Here is a 22707-nt window from a genome sequence, read left to right on the forward strand (position 1 = left end):
TCAATGGGAAAGTTGCCTCTTGGAAGGAATGACCCGGCTTGGTTCCCGCTTTCGATCTGCCGCCCAACAACCGAACAGAGAAGCAAAGAGGCAGGAGAGACGAAGCGGGAGCCAAGCCGGGTCATTCCTTCCAAGAGGCAACTTTCCCATTGAATGACTCGCTGCCCTAGACTCGAGGAGACCTTCTGCAGTCCCTCTCGTCTGGCCGGGATGCCAGCGAGTGTGTTGGGCTGAAGGAAGGAGGGATACGCTCTCTCTCTGGCAAATCCGAGCAGCCGCTGCTGGGAGCCCGTCCCATGCCTTCTCCCAACCCCCACACCTCTTCTCTCAGCTACTTTCTGCCTTGTGGACCTAAAACTGATTGCTGTCTCCAGGCTGGCTTTCCTTTCCTATTATTGTGGAAGGCGTCTCACAAGAACCACTGCGCGGCAGTTGGAAACTGCTGCGCGGTGTTTTGTTGCCAAGTGCGCAGCCGCTCAGCTTAGAGGGAACATTGGTAGATTGTGGAATGGGGTGGAGCATGAGGACTGAAGAAAATTGAAAGTGATATGATGCAAGCAAAAAAAAAACAGAGAAAGAAAAATGCATATTAAATTTTAAGATGGAGTACGTGATCACTTTGTCAGTAAGGTTTTTCTTGATTCACTGACTTTTTAAAGCCTATAAACCAAAAGTTGAGATTGCAAAGGAATTCCTCCTTCAAATTCCACTTGAAAGCACCCATGGTGTTCCATTTGCCTCAGTCATTACAACAGAAAGAACAGGCATTGCACTTCAAGAATTTTATTTTTTCCTTGATCAACTCTCCCATCCTCCACAACATTTAAATTATGTACATTATCCAGAGTTCTTTACCAACAATAGTAATAAAATTTACAAAGGCTTATATGCATTTGAAAAACTTGCCCCACAAGAAAAATTCTTTTTTTGTTTAAAGATACTTCCACATTTCTCTTCCAGAGCTTTGGGAACCTTGAATTAAAAGCAAATCATGGACAAAGGTAAGCAGGCAGCACAACACTGATTTATTAAAAATGACTGTTTAAAACGGGGGTCCCCCACCCCAGGGCCTGGCTTAGAATCAGATTGCACAAGCGGCAGGTGAGATGTGCGCAGAGCTTCTTGCATGCAAGTGGCTTGCACTCACATGTATAATTCTACTTGCATGAGTGGTGGGCACTTGTGTTGAGTGCAAAGCTCCACTTGCACAAATGGAGCTGTCTGTGTGCCTGTTACTCGCACGGAACCATTCCCTCTCCCCCCGCCCCATGCTGGGTTGAGACGGAAAGTTTGGGGATCACTGATGTAAAGTGACAGTATGGAGATATTAAAAAAAACAAAACCCACCACTAACCAACAAATCAGCTGTAGTATTAACTATAATGATGGTTTTCCCCCCCCAAAGTTAATTTGGTCACTAGTTAGGTACCTAATTAAAAAAACAAATACATATATTGGAAGGAATTTTCTGCCACATTTGGAGCAAAGGAATCTTGGCCTACCATGCTGAATCCAGGTTGGCCAGAGAAAAATTGATCCTTAATTATTTACATCTCTTTCCACTGAATTCATGGAATCTCTTAAAATGAAGCACTATGTAATCACTGGAAATCCCCACCCCCACCCCTTTCAGACCATATTACAATTTAATACGATTCTTCCTATCTACACTCTACAATTTAATATGATTCTCCCCTATCTACATTCCCTGATGTGATGCAAGACTTTTGCTTGGGCTGAAGGTTGTTTTGAGATATGGGACTATTTGCATTGCTTCTCACTTCGGTGAATTGTCGGATGCAATTTTAAGCTGGGATATTTCCGTGCATAAAACATGCAGTCGTCCTCTGTTGGAATTCAACCTTTTAAGACTATCAGTGAAATTCATCTCAAACACTAAGCACTTTTACAAGATTTAGTTAATTTTGTATTTTGAGGCAAGCAGAAAGAACTGTGTCGAACTGGGTTTCAAGGGCCAGATCAGCACTGTAGTTCTCTGTGGGCTGGGAGGGGGGGGGAAGGGGGACGGATGCCTCCTGCACCACCCTGTCAACCAAAACGGGGCACCGGGGGTGGGTGGCGGGAACGCACAGCCCCCAGCGCCCCATTTTTGGCCTGGACGACCTCCTGTAGCACTTTGACAGCCAAAACGGGGCACAGGGAAGCTGCACGTACCCAACCCCTGTTTTGGCTGCCAGAGGCACTGTTCCTTTGCTATTTCCATGGGCCAGATTTAAGCAACCCACAGGTCAGATCCAGCCCACGGATCTTGAGTTTGACACCCTGGATCTAGATGGTAATCATGGCTGTGTGATGTAAGCCGTTTTTTTTAAAAATGTGATTCCTGTTCAGCACAGGTTAAAAAAAAACAGGGATTCAATCACATGGCCATGGCCCTCATCTTGACTTTTTAAAATCCCATCTTGCAAACACCCCTGGATAGAAGATGTGAAAAGCAGGATCCCACATCCAACAATATCTTTTCTGCACAATCTTCTTACAGGTTGCGCGTTGACTTTAAACTCGTTCCTTGGGAGCACTGGAGTTTTCTTCCCCTGCATGAACTCTCTGATGCAGTTTAAGGTCTGAGCTGTTACTGAATTGTTTCCCACACTCGGAACATTTATATGGTTTATCTCCCGTGTGGATTTTTTGATGCGATTTGAGATTCATGCTGTACCTGAACGTCATTCCGCAGTCAGAACATTTATACGGTTTCTCCCCCGTGTGAATTCTTTGATGGGTCTTCAAATTCACGCTGTGAGTAAAATTCTTTCCACACTCTGAACACTTAAAGGGTTTCTCTCTCATGTGGATTTTCTGGTGCGACTTCAGGTACATGCTGTGAGTGAAACACTTCCCACATTCGGAACATTTGTACGGTTCCTCCCCAGAGTGGATTTTTTGATGTGATTTGAGATTCATGCTGTAGCTGAAATTCATTCCGCATTCCAAACAGTTATACGGTTTCTCTCCCGTGTGGATTCGCTGATGTGATTTCAGGTTCATGTTGTACCGGAAATTCTTCCCACACTCAGAACATTTGTATGGCTTCTCACCCGTGTGCATCTTTTGATGTGACTTCAGGTTTGTGAAGTTCTTTCCGCACTCTAAGCATTTATAGGTTTTATCTCCTGAATGTGCTCTCTGCGGTTTAGGAAGGCTTACCCGCTCACTTAAGCCACCTCCAAACTCAAGGGATTTCGGTGGTTTTTCTCTACTATGGCTCGTATTTTTCATGTCTTCGTTACAATCTTCTAATTTTGGAATTTGAGAGAAGTCAGCCTCTTCAAAAGGGACAGCTTTCTCTCCCCATTTCTGTTTTTCTTCAGACTTTGATTTGTCCTGTTTACTGCTCTTTCCATCTGAATGAATCAATAAGAAGAATGTAATCAGAGAAAACTTTACCCTCAATCCTGGAAGAGCTCTTAGATTCAAAGAAGAGATGGTGCCTGGACAATATCTTCAACCAAAATGATACTTAAACACATTACAACTAAGTCTTATGTTTGTGCAGACAATATGGTTTGTAAACTATGATTTATGCCTTCACAGTTTATAACTCTGGGTTATTCTTTAAACCATCCCAAAATAAATGCAAAGTGACTTGGCATAAACACTGAAACGATGCAACATACAAACCAAAAGTTAGTTTGTTTAGTTTGGGCATACTGGGCTTTGTAAATCCAGCTTATTATAATTTATTCAGCAAACGTGGCTAAGCAAACCATGGCTTAGTGCAATGTGTGAACCCATGACTCTGAATGCTTACCTGCTGGTCTTTCTTCTTCTTGCAAATCCTTGACAGATGAATCCTCAGTAACTTCCTGCCATGATGTGAATTTAGTTTGGGGCACTGAAACAAAGTACCAAGAAAATAATAATAATAAAAAATTAATGCAGGAGAATTTTATGGTATTAAGCTATTATGGCTGTAAATTTGGACCATTGCTTAATTAAAGTTAAAACACGAATGGCAAGTATTTGTAGTTCTTACACACAGAAGAGCAACAATAGAATAGAATAGAATAAGGGACCTTCCAGAGTTGGAAGGTTAGCTAGACAGTTTGAAGATTCCTACCGTGTTTCCCTGAAAATAAGACAGGGTCTTATTTTCCTCTGACCACCAAATAAGCACTTAGCCTTATTTTTGGGGAGATCTTATTATTTTTGAGGTACAAGAGGCGGCGAGTGTGGTCACCTCATGGCTGCTGCTATGTTGCAATATTTTCAGGGAGGTCTTATTTTAGTGCATGAGTTTAAAAGCTCAATTGGGCTTATTATCCCGGGAAGTCTTATTTTCAGGGAAATAGGGTATGGAAGACATACAGCCAATCTTGGACAAGGAGCCTGGCAGTTAGCATGAATTAAGTTAGTGTTGGTGCTTATTTATTTCAATCCCACCTTTATTATTTTTGCAAATAATTCAGGGTGGCAAGCATATCCAATATATCTCCCCTTCTCCTATTTGGTGTGGGGTTTGGTCTCTGTTTATATATAGTAGCTTACTTTGCCAGAGTTAATGGGGTAAATAAACAGGGAGCAAGTTTTACATACATTAGCTCTGATGATGTTACTTAGTTGGGTGTTGTGACCCCCACCTTGTCCATTCAGAAACTAAAGCCAAACAGAACGTTCAAAGGAATGTTTTTATCAGTCCCGGCTCTTGCTGGCTGCGAGCCCAAAATAAACAGAGAAATGCTCTGGCAAAAGTCCTAATTCATAAACTGCTACAAAACAGGATTATATAAATCAAGTCACTTATCCAAGTGATTTTTCTCGATGGTTGCACATAAATGGAGAACTTGACTAGAACAGAAACGGAACAGAACGTTGGCTTCTGCAACCAGGGTGTGGCACCATCAGTCTTTTATCTGCAGGAGGAGATCCTAACGAGCAACAGCTGCTTGTTATCATCTCCTGTGAGTCCTCAATTGTTCCTTACGGTCAGCCCTTCTCCTGCGTGCATCCCGAAACAACTCACAGGAGGTTTCTGTGTCAGCCTCTCTCACTAATCCAAGGCTCAGTCATTACCTGGAGACCAACTAGTCTCTCTGAGCTCTGCTCGGAGTCAGAACCCTGTCCAGGGCTCTCCGCCTCCTCCAGGCCTGACTCATAGGGCCCCTCGCTGTCAGAGTCTGATAGCAGCTCCAAAGGCTCCTGCCGAGCCACAACAGTTGGGCATTGAAACATCTGCTAGAACACAACTTAGACCCCCACTTCACACTTCAGTTTCACACTGAAGAAAATATCCTGATGGAATCAGTTAATTCCCATCAAAATTCCCATCTCTCTCTCTCTCTCTCTCTCTCTCCAATATCCATGTCTCCATAACAAAAGATTTTAACATTTGTAAAAGATACTAGAATTGAGATGCCATAACCAATCACCTCAACCTAATTTTTATTTATTTATTACATTTTATTTATTTTATGCCTATTATTTTCATAAATAATAAAATATATCTAATACTCCGTCCTCCTCCTATTTTCCCCATAACAACAACCCTGTAAGGTCAGTTGGGGGGGGGGGGAGAGAGAGAATCACTGGCTCAAGGTCATCCAGTCTGCTTTCATGCCTATCGCAGGACTAGAACTCAGTTTCCCAGTTTCTAACTTGGTAGAATTTAGCCACTAGACCAAACTGACTTTCTAGGTTCAAGGTTCAACGTTCATTTTATTTATATGCCGCCCTATTCCCAGCGGGACTCAGGGTGGCGCACAAACCCAAAGGAGGGAAAGGGAAACACAAGAACTACAACAAAAAGTACAGGGAATTTAAAACAACCAACAGCCACACGATTCGAGAGGGGAAGGGAACTCATTGACCCCAGGCCTGCCGACACAGCCAGGTTTTAACGGCTTTTCGGAAGGCCTGGAAAGAGGTGAGGGTCCGAATCTCTGCGGGGAGCTCGTTCCAAAGGGCTGGAGCCGCCACAGAGAAGGCCCTCCCCCGGGTAGTAGCCAGATGACATTGGCTAGTAGACGGAACCCGGAGGAGGCCTAATCTGTGTGATCTAATGGGTCTTTGGGAGGTAATTGGCACTGTTTCCACTGCCTCCCATACTCTGGCACAATGCACATGGATGAGCTACTGCTGTTCTCTAAGACTCACCCACAGAGCAGCGATTAGCACAATGGATGGCAGTCATTTCTGATTTCTCATTGTAGCCAAGATGAAAACTTACCCAAAGAGGGCACCGCCCCATAATCCTCTGTAGTGTCCATCTGGTTTGGATCTAATGGAGTCCTTTCCTCCATAGTCACTCTGTTAACAGGCCCTGAGCCCTGAAAGAAAAAGAAAACATATTATTCTACAAGCCAACATTTTCTCAGTTGCCTTCAAACTTCTTAACAGAGAGAAAGCTAATACATCATGCAAAGCCAAAATATTGGTTCTTTTGTTTAATGCAAGGCAAGGCAAGAGGAATTTGTTGAACACCTGACAAAACTGCTCAGATTCCTTCCCAGTTGGAACCCGTGGGTGTTACAGGTCCATCAGAGCAGGGGTCCCCAACCCTTAGTTTGTGGTCCGACTCTGGTCCTGGACATGCCAGCAACTGAGCTCTATGCAAACTAGTGAAGCCCAATCCGCAGTATGCAGGCAGCATGCAAAACCACGCTCTGTCCAGTCCACGGAAAAACCTTTCTTCATGGAAACCTGTCTCTGGTGCCCAAAAGGTTAGAAGCTGTTGCATTAGATATACCAGGGGAAAGGTCCTATTCAGTTATTTGTGAATGATTCGATTCTGTTAAACCTGATGAAGTGGATACGGTCCAAAATGTTGTTGGTACAACCACCTTAGGTCCCATCCCTCTTGCCTGGTGAAAGCTTCCAAGATGGTGACCACCAAGTAGTGATAAATTCTTCACTGCGGGAAAAGGCGTTTCCCAGACTTTTGATGAGAGCCCAGTTCACCCTCTCCTCAAAAAAACATCTCTTGATTCCACCAGTCTGGACAGTTTTCGTCAAGTCTCCCACTTTCCCTTTCCAGGGAAGATGATAGAATTCAGAAGGTTCTGGATGAAATGAAATATCTTGACTCCCTTCCAGTCATGATTCAAGCCTGGTTATGAGATAGAAATATCCAGAAGGTGCTTTTTCAAGAGGCAACTGGATCTTCTTTAAATGTCTATTGAGATTCTCAGTCCTCCAGGTCATGGTTGTCCCAAAGGTGCTTTTTCAAGAGGCAACTGGACTTTCTGGTTTTTCTTTGAAGACGTTTTTTCTTTGAAGACGCTCACAGCTGGGTAAAATCATCCACCAACATGGGAAGAGGTACCATCAGCGTGCTGATGATATTCAACTTTATATCTCCATTCCCATGACTCAAGTAAGGCTGTTGCTGCCCTCTTGCAGTGCTTGGAGGCTATGGGGTTCTGGATGGAGAACAGCAGGCTTGGGCTCAGAGCTGAAGAAGCTTCTTGGATGAGAAGCAAAATGTCTTTAAAGTAGAAACCAGAAAGTCCAGTTGAAAAAGCACCTTTGGGACAACAATGGCCTAGATGACTGAGAATCTCCATAGACTGGTAGCACTTGTTGATGATCTCTGATGACAGCAAGATCAATGTAGTGTATTCATCCTTGCTCTCCATCTGAGTGGTTTTTTGATACTATTGACCATGGTATCCTTTTGAATTTAGGGCTGAGCAGTGCCATCTTGCACTGATTTGGCCCCTTTCTACAAGGCAGGTCCAAATCATTGCTGATAGAGTAAGAGGTCTAGTCAAGAGCCCCTCATCTGTGGATTGTTGCAGGGCTTGGTACTCTCCCCACTCCCTTTTAATATCTACATGAAGCCACTGGGGTGAAATCATCCACCAACGCAGGATGACGTACCATCAGTGTGCTGATCATACTCAACAATCTGATGATGATAATCAAAGGTGTTGAGACTCTAGAAAGAGTACACAGAAGAGCAACCAATATGATTAAGGAAGTGGAGGTTAAAACATGCAAAACGGTTGCAGGGACTGGGCATGGCTAGTCTAGTGAACAAAAGGATCAGGTGAGACATGATATAACAGTATTCCAATATTTGAGGGGCTGTAGAGAGGAGGGGTTCAACCTATTTTCCAAAGCATCTGAAGGCCAGACAAGGAAGAAAGGATGGAAACTGAACAAGGAGAGATTCAACCTAAAAATAAGTAGAAATTTGCTGACAGTGAAAACAATCAACCCATGGAGCAGAAGTTGCCTTCAGAAGTTGTGGGAGCTTCATCATTGGAAGCTTTCAAGAAGAGACTGGACAGCCATGTGTCAGAAATGGTGTAGGGTCTCCTGCTCGAGCAGGGGGCCAGACTAGAAGACCTACAAAGTCTCTTCCAACTCTTGTTCTATTCTATTTTTCAGAATTTTATATCTACATTCCCCATAACTCAAGTTATGATGCTGTTGTTGACCTCTTACAATGCTTGGAGGCTATGGTGGTCTGGATGGGGAACAACAAATTTGTAAAAGGACAAGGTGGTTTCTTCGGCAAGCTCTGTTTTTTATTCTCTATGCATCATGTATGAAGGGGACAAAACTTGTGCTGGAAAGGGATAGCCCTGTTTTTGTCATTCTGATGAAAGCCACCACCCCTCCAATCCTGCAGACACCTTTACCCCTGAGCTTCCCTGTGCAGTCCTTGTCTTACCTGACCTGCCTGCAGAGAAGCGGTGCCTCTCCCACCGTCAACGGCCACTTGATTTTCTGTAGGTAAAACAAAGACAGATTTTACACTTTGTATCTTTCACACAGGATCATGAGGAAAGGAGAACTGGGTATGTCTAGTTTAAGAGAAAGAAGGACTAGGAGAGACATGATAGCAGTGTTCCAATATCTCAGGGGTTGCCCCAAAGAAGAGGGAGTCAAACTATTCTCCAAGGCCCCTGTGGGTAGAACAAGAAGAAATGGGTGGAAACTAATCAAGGAGAGAAGCAACTTAGAACTAAGGAGAAATTTCCTGACAGTTAGAACAATTAATCAATGGAACAGCTTGCCTCCAGAAGTTGTGAATGCCCCAACACTGGAAGTCTTTAAGAAGATGTTGGATAGCCATTTGTCTGAAACGGTATAGGGTTTCCTGCCTAGGCAGGGGGTTGGACTAGAAGATCTCCAAGGTCCCTTCCAACTCTGCTATTGTATTGTATTGTAATGAAATACCATCCGCTAATCTTTACCTAGAGAGGTCGCCTTATCATTCATGATTTTCTCAAACGGTGGCCTTGGATTACTGGCAGCTGATAAACTGTCCGGGTCAGGAAACTCAGAGGCAGGTCTGGCCAGCATTCCTTGCGCCTGAAACCAAGAGGAAGAATCCATGCAAAGAAAATGACTCATTATTTTTTGCAAATGTGGGTTCACGTGGAATTGAAGGAAATCCTAGACATTATGGAAGCCTGCTCAACGAACAGGGATGAAAAAAAACCTTCAAGACAAGGAGTCTTGGTTTCAAAATCGCTATGATTTTGTTCTGTCACCTTTTAAACCAGGGGTGTCAAACTCAAGGCCTGGGGTCCAGATCTGGCCTGCGGGGTTGCTTAGATCTGGTCCGTGAAGCCGGCCTGGAAACAGCGAAGGAATGCCCCGCAGTGCCTCTGCCAGCGAAAACAGAGCTTGGGAGGGGCATGCGGGGCCCTCCCAAGTTCCATTTTTGCTGGCAGAGAGTTGCAGGAGGCCGTCACAAACTAAAAGGGAGCTCAGGAGCCCATTTTTGCTGGCAGAGTTACCAGAGGCTACCAGAGATTTCCCCAACACAAGTGTTGTTGAGCTGCCCCCACTGAAGTCAAACAAAATCTTGATGTGGCCCTCAATTAAATTGAGTTTGACACCTCTGTTTTGAACCTATTTAACCACATACTTAATGTTCACATTCTAATTTGGTTATGCCTTGCAAAAAAAGAAAAGTGCAGAGTTTTGTTCAGCAGATATATTCTCAGTGTGCCCAAAGAGAGAAATTATCAGTCAGCCTCTACCTAGGATTGAACTCACAGCCTCCTGATTGTGAGGTGAATGCTCCACCTCTAGGCCACATCACCACTCAAATGTTCTTCTCAATATAAGGTCCAATTTAATATTTCAATGTTTTATTTACTATTTCAATCTTTCAGCAGTCCACTTTGACCCCTCTCTTCACCAATTTCTTTACATGATTCCTGCCAAGACATCGATCCAATTGCCAGTTTTCTTAAAATACTGGTAAACAATGTTCATCAAGCACATAAAGGTTTACGGTACAGGTAGTCCCCAACTTACAACCACAACCGAGCCAAATGTTCTGTTGCTAAGAGAGATCGTTAAGTGAGTTTTGCCCCATTTTACAATCTTTCTTGCACAATTGTTAAGTGAATCTGGCTTTACTATTGACTTGTTGGAAGGTCGCCAAAGGGGAATCGCATGACCCCGGGACCCTGCAACCATCATATATACGAGTCAGTTGCCAAGCGTCCAAATTTTGATCAGGTGACGGTGAGGATGCTTGCTGCAATGTTTGTAAATGTGAAAAACAATGTCACTTTTTCCAGTGATGTTGTAACTTCGAATAATCATTAAACAAACTGTTGTAAGTTGAGAAATACCCGTATTTCTGCTCTTGCTGACACCTGCCTGGACTCTTTTAGAGCTTGGGGAGAACTCCTAATAGCGATTTCTATGAATTGTACATTTGGTAGCTTAGCGTGTGAGGTGATCCAAGCAAACACACTTCGTTCGATAAACTCTGGTTAAGCAAACCCAGTTTAATATTGCGCAAACAGAGAATATCCACTTTTCCAGTGCTCTGCTACACTAGAATTGGCTATTTCTTTCTTGGGTAAAATCCAGAAAAGGATGGCTTTTTGGACTGCTTTCCAAAAACAGAGCCAACAATTGAGGCACCTGAAAATACACTTACCTGCGCTCCCTCTATCTCGCTCAGAAGGAATCCTTCTGCCAAAGCAACGGCCTCCGAGCTGGTCTCCGGCCCGCACTCTCGAACCCAGTTCCCCATCTCTGGCGGCAAGATTTTCAGGAATTGCTCCAGGATCACCAGATCCAAGATCTGAGCTTTCGTATGCCTTTTGGGCTTCAGCCATTTGTGACAAAGGTCATGAATTCGGCTCCAGACTTCCCGAGGACCTTCCGCTTCTTGGTAACAAAACTCCCTGAACCGCTTGTGCTGTTCTGACCAGCAAGTGTGCACCCCACGCAGGATATTCTGCACTTTCTTCCCCCAGAATTCTGCCCCATTTCCAACATCCAGGACATCGAGGCTTCTTCCAGCTTCAAGGCTAGTCAAATCTTGGTCTTCCATCTCCGAAGTCTGCCCCAAACAGGTTAAGATGTTCACGCTGCTGGACAGCCAATTTCTTCCGTAAACTCAAATGGTTGAAACTCTTCAGCCTTAGGACTAGCAAGAAAAGATAAGAGAGAAGATAATACTTATTGTCATTTTTTACTGTGAGCACACTGGTCCCCATGAAAAATGAAGTTTTGTTGCCTGCACTCGAAAGAAAAAGCACCGTATTTTTCGGAGTATAAGACGCACCAAGATTTCGAAGAGGTAAGTAAGAAAAAATAATTTTTTTTGCCTTCCCTCAGCCCCCAGCAGCACTTCGCAGGCTTCAGCAGGGCTGGTGGGGAGGCAAAAATGTCCATTTTTCAAAAAATGGGTGGAAAATGGACAATTTTTCACAAAAATGGAGGCGGTTTTGTCTTCTCCTGGCCCCACTAAAGCTTGCAAAGTGTGCTGGGGGCTGAGGGAAGGCAAAAGCACCTCCGTTGTTGTGAAAAACTGCCCGTTTTTTGCACAAACAGGGGCATTTTTGCCTTCCCTCAGCCCTGCTAAAGCCTGCGGAGTGCTGCTGGGGACTCAGGGAAGGCAAAAACATCTTATTTTTTGTGAAAAATGGCTAATATTCAGTGTATAAGATTCATCAACATTTCCACACTCTTTTTTTGGGGGGAAAGGTGTCTTATATTCCGAAAAATACAGGATATATCTATCCATACACATCTGTAACACATATACACATATGCTATATACCTACCTACCTACCCTTTTTTTCCGAAAGTAAGATTCCCTAGATAATAAGCCCAATCTGGCTTTTGAGTGCATGCACTAAAATAAGCCCTTCCCAAAAATATTGCAGCACAGCAGCAGCCACGCTGCCTCCTACAGCTCAAAAATAATAAGACCTCCCCAAAAATAAGGTCCAGTGCTTATTGGCCTTATTAAGATCCTGTCTTCTTTTTAGGGAAAGACGGTGCACATGCGCACACAAATCACTGTCCATTTTGAATACATAGCAGAAAGAGGAAACTTGAGAAGAGTTCACAAGTCATATGGAAAAAACTGACTGAATCTAGATGTCCACGATACCACAAAACTGAAGGTAACAAGGAAATTAGGTTGTGAAGAGGATGTGTAGCATCCCAGAGAATCCTGCAGACTCTATCCAAGCACCACTTTTATGCTATGTCCTGGATAGAAGGAAGTGAACTACCCATAATCTTTTCTGCTGTCCTCACCACTCTCTTCACTGCCTTCCGGCCTCAAGTCAAATTACATTGCTGAGATTAAATGGCATTTCTAAAACTAGACAGCCGGATTAGTTTCTCCCTGGGGATTTGTAGATTATGAGGTTACAGCAACAGAAAAAACGGCCATGAGTCACTTTCTTCAGTGCCTTTGTAACTTTAGTCACTAAATGAACGATTGTAAGCCAAGGACTACCTATAGCTAGCCAAGTCAGATTTCCCTTCCACTCTTTTTCTTTTTAACTCATTCCATCCTTCTGAGGTTGGTAGAATGAGGAGCCAGATTGTTGGGGTCAATATGCTGACTCTGTCAACTGCTAAGAGAGGGCTGTAAAGCACTGGGAAGTGGTATATAAATCTAAGTGCTACTGCTAATGATCTATCACTTGTTCTACTAAGTACTGTGACCATGCTTTATCACTTGCTTGTATGTATGGACTTACTTGGACTTAATCTTCATAAATGTCAACGTATACTGAGAGCTTATGCAGTGGAGACAAATTACTTGTGTGTCCAATCACACTTGTCCAATAAAGAATATTCTATTCTATTCCTATTTTTCTATTTCTATTCTATTTCATTCTATTCCATCCCATCCCTATTCTTCTATTCTATTCATGCTATCTACTCTGGAAACTGCTAGATGCCACCAGCTATTGAAGAATAAGTGGAAAACACCCATGTTGAGTGTGTTTCAGTCTTTGGCCCATGGGGCAGGTATTAAAAGGAGCATTCTCTCAGGGCCTCCCCCCCCCCCACCCTTTTCCACCTTCATCTTCTACCCAGAGTTCCAGCCAAATTAACCACAACATCTCTCCCTTTCCCACCCACCTCTGCCTGCAATTTTTGCATTTGCTTTTTTCTCAATACGGTTTTCACATTAGCAGTCTTCCTCCAAGGAGAACAAGAAAATTAAAACATTGTGCAAGGGGGGCGCGGGGGGGGGGGGAGACGAGACAAGAAGGAAGGATCCTCTCCCAGCCACCCACTTCTGGCCCAGTTTTGCCATTGACGAATCACAATTCTCTGCCTGTGCTTGGTGGGGTTTTTTTTTTGAGTGCCCCTCAAGAAAGGGATTTAAAAAAAAAACTTCCACCCTACAAGCAAAAGAAAGAAAGAAACCCACACCGATTTTTGCATTGCAAAAACCTCCCCGTGGATCCCAGCTCTCCTAAATCCGGTGCAATCATCCCACTAGTTATATCCTTGTAAGGGATGGGGGGATAGCTTTTGGAAGGGCGGCGGGATCTTCCTTGGAAAGGCCCACGGATCCTAGAGGTGGATGTTCCCATTTAAAAAGGGGGGGGGGGAATCCTGCCTGTCTTTCTCTTTCTCTCGCCTCTTCCTTTCCAAAGGGGGGGGGAATCAAGGATCTACTTACTCTCTGCTGGCTAGGATTAGCCTGCGGGGGGTGGGGGGCTTGAGGAATGGGGGAGGGGCGAAAGCAAGGACACGACTCCAGTGGAAAGCGTGGCGGGGCCGCCGAGACGAAGGGTGCAAAAGATGGGAAGGGGAAGAGAAGGAAAGCCGTGCAGGGGGGGGGGGGGGAGCAAGGGAGCCAGGCCACGTGGGAAGCTGCGGCAAGCAGCTCTAGGGACAATGGGAGTTGTAGTACAAGCATCGGAAGGGAGGGGAGCTGGACACAAGGGGGACGCGATCACTGCACCCCGTTTTTAATCCTGCAAGGCGAAAAAGAGCTGAGCGTTGCAAAAAGGACTCACCGGAGCCAAGGATCTCCTCGCGGCGTTGGGGAGCGGGCCGAGGGAAGGCGGGGGCAGCGACGGACGCTTCCCTTTGTGCTTTGCTCCCAGCCTCCCCGCCTAGAAAATGGGGAGGAGCCCATCCGGGAGGCGGGGCGAGAAGAGGGAAGCGCGGGCTCAGCCAATGAGAAAAAGCAAAGCTACCTTGGACGGCTGAGCGGCCGGGGTTGCGCAAGAAGGGAGAGTCTAGGTGCAAACTCCGGACGGCCGCCAGAGGGCAGCCCAAGCCAAGCTTCGGAAGGCAGGATGAGCTGGCTTGCAATTGCGTCTTCCCAGCGGCTCTCAGCCCCGAAACCCGGGCAAGAGTGGAATGAGCCGTTTGGCTGTCCCATGGTGGCCGTCGGGTATGCAAAGGCTTCGTTCACCCCCTTCTGCATCCCAGTTTATGTATCCGTCAAACAGCAGGCCATGCTTTCCGATTGTGGCGTTGGAGAAGGCTTCTCGGAGTCCCTTGGACTTCAGGGAGGTCAGATCGGTCAACCCTAAAGGGGTCCTCGAGAAGGACGCAGAAGAGCAACTAGGATGATTGAAGGTCTATGAGGAAGACCCCAAAAATGCAATTCCTGCAACCGGTCTTCCTAGTTCAATCTTCATAGAGATTGATTGATTGATTTTGTCACTCATGTACAAGATAACAGGGGGGAAAGAAACATGGATAAGAACACAGGAAATGCGTACAAATGAAGGGGGACAGTAGGACAGGGACGTCAGGCACACTGGTTGTCCCAAAGGTGCCTTTTTAGGAGGCCACTGCACTTTCTTGTTTTTTCTTTTGAAGACACTTTGCTTCTCATCCAAGAAGCTTCTTCAGCTCTGACAGGATAACGGGGTGGGGAAGGATTGCTATTCCTTGCAAGACAGATGATTGATTTGCAAACTATAGGAACCAGACGCATGACTCAGGTGACCCTAACCGCCCTGTAAATGGATGTAAATTATTCCCACTATCCTGTCAGAGCTGAAGAAGCTTTCTGGATGAGAAGCAAAAGGTCTTCAACGAAAAAACAACGTCCAGGGGCCTCCTGAAAAAGCACTTTTAGGGCACCCATGACCTGCATGGCTGAGAATCTCTACAGACTATGAAGAACGGTTGCAGGAATTGAATATGGCGAGCCTAAAGAAAAGAAGGACTAGAGAAGAGATGATAGCAGCGTTCCAAAATTTGAGGGGCTGCCATAAAGAGGGGGTCAATTTATTTTCCAATGCACCAGAGGGCAGGGCAAGGAACAATGGATAGAAACTAATCAAGGAGAGAAGCAACGTGGAATTAAGGGCAAATCCTGACAGTGAGGACAATTAACCACCAGTGGAACAGCCTGCTTTCAGAACTTGTGGGTTGTGAGACAGTGGAGGATGGGGAGCCTGGTGTGCTGTGGCCTATGGGGTTGCGAACAGTCAGACACAACTTAGTGACTGAAAAACAGAAAGTCCTGGGATGGGTGTGATTGCTCTGTGTTTTGCAAGGACCCTGGGTTATTTTTAAATTCTGTGTTGCTGTAGGACCTTGATGCTGGCTTGTTTTATGCACGTACTTTGTTTCCTGCCCCAGTTATTTGATAATAGCAATAGCAATAGCAGTAGACTTATATACCGCTTCATAGGCCTTTCAGGCCTCTCTAAGCGGTTTACAGAGCATATTGCCCCCAACAATCTGGGTCCTCATTTTACCCACCTCGGAAGGATGGAAGGCTGAGTCAACCCTGAGCCGGTGAGATTTGAACCGCTGACCTGCTGATCTAGCAGTAGCCTGCAGTGCTGCATTTAACCACTGCGCCACCTTGGCTCTTAATGCAAAGAGGGACAGTTGTATAAATTCTGTGAATGAATGCACAGGTGTCTGGATGGATGCAGTTCAGATCTGTATCAGTAGTATTGTGTAACAAATTTAAGTTGAACCATTGTGTATTTAATTCAAATTTTGCTACAATTCTTAAATACCGGCCATCTTTAAATTGGTGTGTTCTTAACCCAAAGATTTGCAGTACTGATTTTGATCATGATTTAGCCTGGCACCCAACTTCCAACTGATTTACTCTCTTCCAAGAAGTCTTGGGGTTCCTTTTTGCATCTCTTTAGGCAAAACACCTCTATTTTCAGGACATGAGGAAGAGTACTTGAATCTTAAAGGTTTTTGCCCAAGATTCACCTAAGTTGCCTACGGTAGCTCTAATAGTCACTAAAGACATGAAAAAACAGGAGAAAAGCAGCATAGAATTTCTGCATTTCTTCTAAAGTATCTCAACCTTTCACTCTTTGTGTTGTTGCATATCAAAAGGACTTAGTTGTCACTCATATCTATACAGTTTTACCTAGAACAGGCAATGCATCTGATACTTTCCCCCCATAACTGCTGGTTTATAGCGTGAGTTTTCGCTTCTTGCTTTAAATTAAGCCCTAAAATAGCCTCCAACTAGTTTAGTAATACAATGGGATCCTGACGATGATTTTACCAATAGACACACCCTTTTTTTCAGGTATGAATTCTTTCTTAGCAAGAATTCTCCTTTGTGATGATGTCACCACCTCACAGTGAATCAGAATAGAGCTGGAAGGGACCTTGGAGGTCTTCTAGTCCAGGCCCCTGCTGAAGGAGATCCTATAACATTTCAGACAAGTGATTGTCCAGTCTCTTCTTAAAAGCCTCCAATGATGGAGCACCCAGAACTTCTGAAGGCAACTTCTGTTCCACTGGTTAATTGTTCTCACTGTTAGGAAGTTTCTCCTTAATTCCAGGTTGCTTCTCTCCTTGATTAATTTCCATCCATTGTTTCTTGTTCTGCCTTCTGGTGCTTTGGCAAATAGGTTGACCCCCTTTTCTTTGTGGCAGTCCCACAAATACTGCTGGAATACTGCTATCATGTCCTAGTCCTTCTTTTCTCCAGACTACCCATACCCAGTTCCTGCAACTGTTCTTTATATATTTTTGTCGTATGATTTTACCAATAGACTTACACCCCTTTTTTTTCTGGAATATATTCCTTCTTAGAGAGCAGGAATTCTCCTTCGTGTTGAAATCATACCTTACCTCTAGCTTTAGAGGAATGCACAAAGGATGAAAAACAACTTTTTACATTTGTAAAAAAACAATATCTTTATGCCCTTTCGTGGGGTAAATGTGTGATGAGGTTGTGTTTATTGTGTCAGCATATCAATGTCTTTCTGTGTGAGGACGTGTGCAGGTAGTGCTCGACGTACAAGAGTTCATTTAGTGACCGTTCACAGTTACAACGGCACTACAAAAAGTGACTTTTTGACCCTTTTTTCATACTCATGATGGTTGCAGCATCCCCATGGACACCTGATCAAAACTGACACCTTTGGCGACTGACTCATATTTATGTCGGGGGGGCCATGTGATTCCCCTTTTGTGACCTGGCAAACAAAACCAATGAGGAAGGCAGATCCATTTAACAACCATGTCACTACACTAACTGAACAGTTGCAGTGCTTTATTTAACAACTATGGAAGAAAGGTCGTAAGATGGGGGGAAATTCACTTTAAGAACTCTGTGGCTTAGCCGCAGAAATTTTGGCCTCAATGGTAGTCGTAAATCGAGGACTACCTTTCTAAACTCTAATAGGTCTGGAATTTTGTTGGCCTTGCAAAAACGGAGCTGGACTTGCACCCCAAACCCACAAGAAAACCCTATGAAAAACAAAGGAAAGAAAAAAACATACCAAAACTCACCATAATCTGCGGGAGAACGCCCTGAGTTTTAAGAACAGATCCGCCTGCCACGCTGGCAGCCCCGAGGGATCCCTTTTGCCCCCGACCGCAAACGCAAAACTAGAGCTATGAAGACCGATTTCGGGATCTGAAAGTCAACGTATGGGGTGCAAAGGGGGCAGAGAATCGCTCGCTTCGCGCAACAGACGGGCGGGATCCACGAGGTGGCGCTGCTCGGCGAGCAAGGGCTACGCTTCCCTTCCCAAGCCCAGCGGGGGAAGAAGGAGCAGCGAATCTTCGCAGGAGAGGGAGGGGCCCATCACTCGAGAGGTCTTCTCTAGGAACATTACCTTATTCACTTTAACCCTTAAGATTGCCTGCAGAAGACTGCGCAGGCGCGAGCCGCCAGGAAGGCGTCCTTCTCCCGATCGCTGGTGGTGGATGGAACTTGGAGTCCCGGGCGGGTGGGAGGAGTCTGGAGCTGGGCACTCGATCCCTTGGAATCGATCGACGGATCCAGGCGAGGCAACTGTCACCCCTTCTTCGGATCATTCCCTTCTCAAGGTTGGGGCGTCCTCTGCGGTCTTACATTTGGATGCTTTTCATCCTCCCCAAAAAAGCTGTGAAAGGTTGGGGGAAGGGAAGAGAGCGAGGAAAGTCAGGCAGAGCTCCGTCTGGTTCAGCTCAGCGTTGCTTTTGCCTTGCAATTCCCAGGCGGGTCTCTATTTGCAGACACTTCGCGGCGTTTCCAAAGCCTTTTCTCGCTGGCCTCCCTGGAAGGAAGCATTCAACCCCCGAGACAGCCTGGGACTGCTTCACCTCTATCCTCCACCCCCACCCCACCCCACGGCCCCCTTTCCCACCCTTGGTAGGGGTCCTGGCTGGTTGCTGGAGAGCCTGTCCACCGAAGTGTCATGCAATGTTTTTTCCTATATGAACTATCCATTTTGGGAGGAGGTGCTGGAGAAAAAGCCACAGCATTTTGGGGATGGGGCTGCTGTAGGAAAGACCAGAGGGTTTTGTGGTTGGGGGTGCTGGAGAAAAGGCCAGAGCATTTTGGGGTCCCACACTGGACCCGAGTTGAGTGCGTATCTCCAGCTTTGAAAATCTATTTTCAAGAAAGGTCATAAAACAGGCCAAAAGTCACTCAACAACTGCCTTAATTAGCAACATAAATATTGGTTTCAATTGTGGTGCTATATCAAGTCCTACATGTACTTCCTTTTTGAAAAGAAATTGTGTGTGTGTGTGTGTATGTGTTTAAGAGCACTGTCTTCTCTGTCTTCCCTTAAATGTTTCTTGGATAAGAACATCCTATCAACATCTACAAGCAGCTCTCTTTTTTCTCATTTTTCTTTCCTTCTGTTCCTTTCTCTTAGCTTGAAAACTGAAAGCATCCCCCCCCCCACCTTCTGTGGGAGGATTCTTATTGTTTGAGGATTAAAATTCCACATCTCCTGAAATGGCTCATTTCGGTGGCTCTTCTTACTATTCTGCTCCTCTGACCGAAAGTCCTTTTGCAAATCCAGGACAGACTTTGGATGGGTGTGACCCAGTGTCTTGGTACACCCCAAAAACTGGCTCACAATTCCCAGAAGGAAATGGATCCCGTCTTGCCTTGCTTGGACCTACTGAGAAGTGCTGGAGAAGAACGAGGAAGGAGGAAAGTGTCCTGGAAGGAGGAACCAGAAGATGGGCTGGAGATCATCAACTTTGCCGGGAGTTCTACGAAGAAGGCGAGACACCCCGAGAACTTTGCACTCGCTTACACAGTCTTTATCGTCAATGGCTGAAGCCAGAGAAACACACGAAAGCTCAGATGTTGGACTTGGTGGTCCTGGAGCAGTTCCTGGCCGTCCTGCCCCCAAAGATGGAGAGCTGGGTGCGAGAGTGTGGAGCAGAGACCAGCTCCCAAGCTGTGGCCCTGGCAGAAGGTTTCCTCCTGAGCCAGGCGGAGGAAAAGAAGCTGGCAGAAATGCAGGTGAGACAAAAATTATTTTGCAGCTAATCCTGGACTTAATAACAGTTCATTTAGTGACCATCCAAAGTTACAACAGCATTGAAAAAAAATGACTTATTATCATTATGAAGGTTGACTCAGCCTTCCATCTTTCCGAGGTGGGTAAAATGAGGGCCCAGATTGTTGGGGGTAATAGGCTGACTCTGTAAACTGCTTAGAGAGGAGAGAGCTGTAACAGCACCGTGAAGCGGTATATAAGTCTAAGTGCTATTGCTATTCATTCTTCATTGCAGCCTCCCCATTGGTTACATGATCAAAATTTGGCCGCTTGACTCATTTTTATGACAATTGCAGTGCCCTGGGATCACACAATCCCCTTTTGTGACCTGACTAAGCAAAGTCCAGATTCTCCTAAGAAACATATGACTAAGATAAACCCTGCGGTGATTCACTTAATGGCCGTGGCAAGAAAGGTCATAAATGGGGCAAAACACACTTGACAAATGTCTCGCGTAGCAACATAACTTTTGTAAGTTGTAGTAGCTGAAGTTGTAAGTCGAGGACTACCTGTATTTATTCAAAAAGGTGACAGCATGAGAAGCAATGCTGCTGAATTTTTAAATTTTTAATAATTTCTGGGCAGCAATAAGCTTTTTCTTATAATTACTAAAAATTCTTCATCATTGAGATTATTCGAAGTGTCCCTTCCTACAGATTTCCCAGGTCGAGTCCTTGACTTACAACCTTTCGTTTAGGGACTGTTCATAGCTATAACAGCACGGGGGGGGAAAGTGACTTTATCATTTTTCACACTTACAACCATTATAGTGTTCCCAGGGTCACGTGATCAAAATTCAGGTGCTTGGCAACTGGCTCCTATTTATGAAGGTTGCAGTATCCTAGGATCATGTAATCTCCTTTTGGAACCTTCTTACAAGGAAAGTAGTGGTTCAGCCAGACTCATTTTACAACTGTATTACTAACTTAACGACTGCAGTGATTCACTTAACAACTGTGGCAAGAAAAATCATTATATGGAGAAGAACTCACTTAGTGGCTGTCCTAATTAGAAATGGAAATTTTGGCATCAATTGTTGTAAGTTGAGGACTGCCACTTAGTACCACTTCATAATGCCCTGGTAAGGTCACACTTGAAATACTGCATCCAGTTTGGTTGCCATGATGCAGAAATGATGTTGAGACTCTAGAAAGAGTACAGAGAAGAGCAACAAAGATGATTAGAGTACTGGAGGATAAAATATATGAAGAACGGTTGCAGGAACTGGGTATGTCTAGTTTAACGAAAAGAAAAACTAGGGGTGACAGTCTTCCAATATCTCACGAGTTGCCAAAAAGAAAAGGGAATCAAGCTATTCTCCAAAGCACTTGAGGGCAGGACAAGAATCGTTAGAAATTAATCAAGGGGAGAAGCAACCTAGAACTAAGGAGAAATTTCCTGACAATGAGACCAATTAACCAGTGGAACAATTTGCCTCCAGAAGTTGTGAATGCTCCAACATTGGGAGTTTTAAGGAGAGATTATGCAACCATTTGTCTGAAATGATGTAGGGTTTCCTGCCTAAGCAGGGGGTTGGACTAGAAGATCTCCAGGGTCCCTTCCAATTCTATTCTAGTCTACTTGTACGTGAGAAGCCCTCTCTTTTCAGAGTGAATTTGGTTGCAGTGGACCATAAAATCATTTCCCCTCTTTTTCTTTTGACAGGTTCAGGATCCCTTCATGGAAGTGGGTGTTCAAAACCTCCAAGCACATAGAGACATGTCATCTCTCTCTCAAGAACTGGCCTTCGGAGGGATCTCCCAAGAGGATCCAGCTCAGATCACATCCGAAAGTAAAAAAGCAGTTCTGTCTTTGTTATATTTTTATATTGGTGTACTCCATAAGGAAACATAACAGGGTGCAGTTGAAAAGAAACATATTACAGAACGTTATACATTCATTGAACACATTGGTTCAGCTTGGAAGCTTACTCCAGTTTTTCTCCAAGGTCCTAATTTAACCAACAAAGACCACTTTGAACTGCTAGCATTCCCAGACAGAGATGTCTCTTTCAAGGCATCTCTCCCAATGAGGCATTGAGCACCCAAATCCAGGAGTACTCGATAAGCCTCCTAAAGGCTATGCATGCAATTTTTTTGATGAAAATCGGGCCGTTTTTTGCTCATTTTTGTCCCTGTCCCCCCAGGAGCACTCTGCTAGCCCCCTAAAGGCTATTCATGCCTTTTTTGTGTGTGGGGGAGGAAACAAACCAGTGTTTGTGAAAAACGGGCCATTTTTGGGAGGTTTGCAGAGTGTAAAAACTTTTATTTGAATTTGCCTCTTCAAAAGCTTGGTGCGTCTTATACTCCGAAAAATACAGTATATACATTTACTTTCTTGAGAATGCAGTAGGAATGTTTTCAAAATGTCTTCCTCCATTTCTGTCTTATCAGGGAAAGGAGCAATCCTGAGGTTTCCTGCAGAAGCACCTTTGTTTTGTGGTGATTCTGAAACTGCTGTTGTCATTCCAACTCAGGTAGGAGGGATCAAGCTTGCGTAAAGTGTTACTACCACTTTATAATTCCTTGGTAAGGCCTCCACTTGGAGCAATGAAGATGATTAGGGGGCTGGAGGCTAAAACATATAAAGAACAATTGTAGGAACTGCCTACTTTAATGAATAATGACAATATCTAAGGGGCTGCCACAAAGAAGAGGGAGCCAGGCTATATGTTGAGATTTTGGAAAGAATGTATTGAAGATCAATGAAGATGATTGGAGGACTGGAGGCTAAAATACATGAAAATGGTTGCAGGAATTGG

The 22707-nt window shown here is 44.7% G+C and overlaps 2 protein-coding genes across 3 annotated transcripts in view; one reads left to right on the plus strand and one right to left on the minus strand.

The window, feature by feature from the left end:
* Nucleotides 1-1396: 1396 nt before the first annotated feature.
* On the minus strand, nucleotides 1397-18108 carry LOC116502804 (zinc finger and SCAN domain-containing protein 2-like). 2 transcript variants are annotated; one of them, XM_032208735.1, is made up of 7 exons: nucleotides 17950-18108; nucleotides 10877-11371; nucleotides 9165-9282; nucleotides 8639-8694; nucleotides 6188-6287; nucleotides 3773-3856; nucleotides 1397-3365 (listed from the first exon to the last, which is right to left on the minus strand). In XM_032208735.1, exons 2-7 carry the CDS (start codon nucleotides 11273-11275, stop codon nucleotides 2518-2520), a joined length of 1605 nt encoding a protein of 534 aa, XP_032064626.1. In that variant the 5' UTR covers nucleotides 11276-11371; nucleotides 17950-18108; the 3' UTR covers nucleotides 1397-2517. The 2 variants fall into 2 exon arrangements, with proteins under 2 accessions (XP_032064626.1, XP_032064624.1); XM_032208733.1 differs by lacking the exon at nucleotides 17950-18108 and adding an exon at nucleotides 14223-14325.
* Nucleotides 18109-18341: 233 nt separating this feature from the next.
* LOC116502555 (zinc finger protein 91-like) overlaps nucleotides 18342-22707 on the plus strand; it is a 30469-nt gene continuing 26103 nt past the window's right edge. Inside the window, exons 1-4 of the mRNA XM_032208433.1 lie at nucleotides 18342-18492; nucleotides 19308-19909; nucleotides 21612-21738; nucleotides 22340-22422. Coding sequence (XP_032064324.1) covers nucleotides 19391-19909; nucleotides 21612-21738; nucleotides 22340-22422 — 729 coding nt within the window. The 5' untranslated portion in view covers nucleotides 18342-18492; nucleotides 19308-19390. The remainder of the gene's footprint in view (nucleotides 18493-19307; nucleotides 19910-21611; nucleotides 21739-22339; nucleotides 22423-22707) is intronic.

The sequence above is a fragment of the Thamnophis elegans genome, chromosome 2 (genome assembly GCF_009769535.1).
Source record: "Thamnophis elegans isolate rThaEle1 chromosome 2, rThaEle1.pri, whole genome shotgun sequence".
NCBI classification, from domain to species: domain Eukaryota; kingdom Metazoa; phylum Chordata; class Lepidosauria; order Squamata; family Colubridae; genus Thamnophis; species Thamnophis elegans.

What these genes read in the sequence shown, in the direction of transcription:
- LOC116502804 (XM_032208735.1), bottom strand. Translation starts at nt 11,275, where the DNA reads ATGGAAGACCAAGATTTGACTAGCCTTGAAGCTGGAAGAAGCCTCGAT. An exon ending in GCGAGATAGAGGGAGCGCAG is followed by an intron (nt 9,283 to 10,876) that starts GTAAGTGTATTT and finishes TCTTGGTTTCAG; the next exon opens with GCGCAAGGAATGCTGGCCAG. An exon ending in TGATAAGGCGACCTCTCTAG is followed by an intron (nt 8,695 to 9,164) that starts GTAAAGATTAGC and finishes TTTTACCTACAG; the next exon opens with AAAATCAAGTGGCCGTTGAC.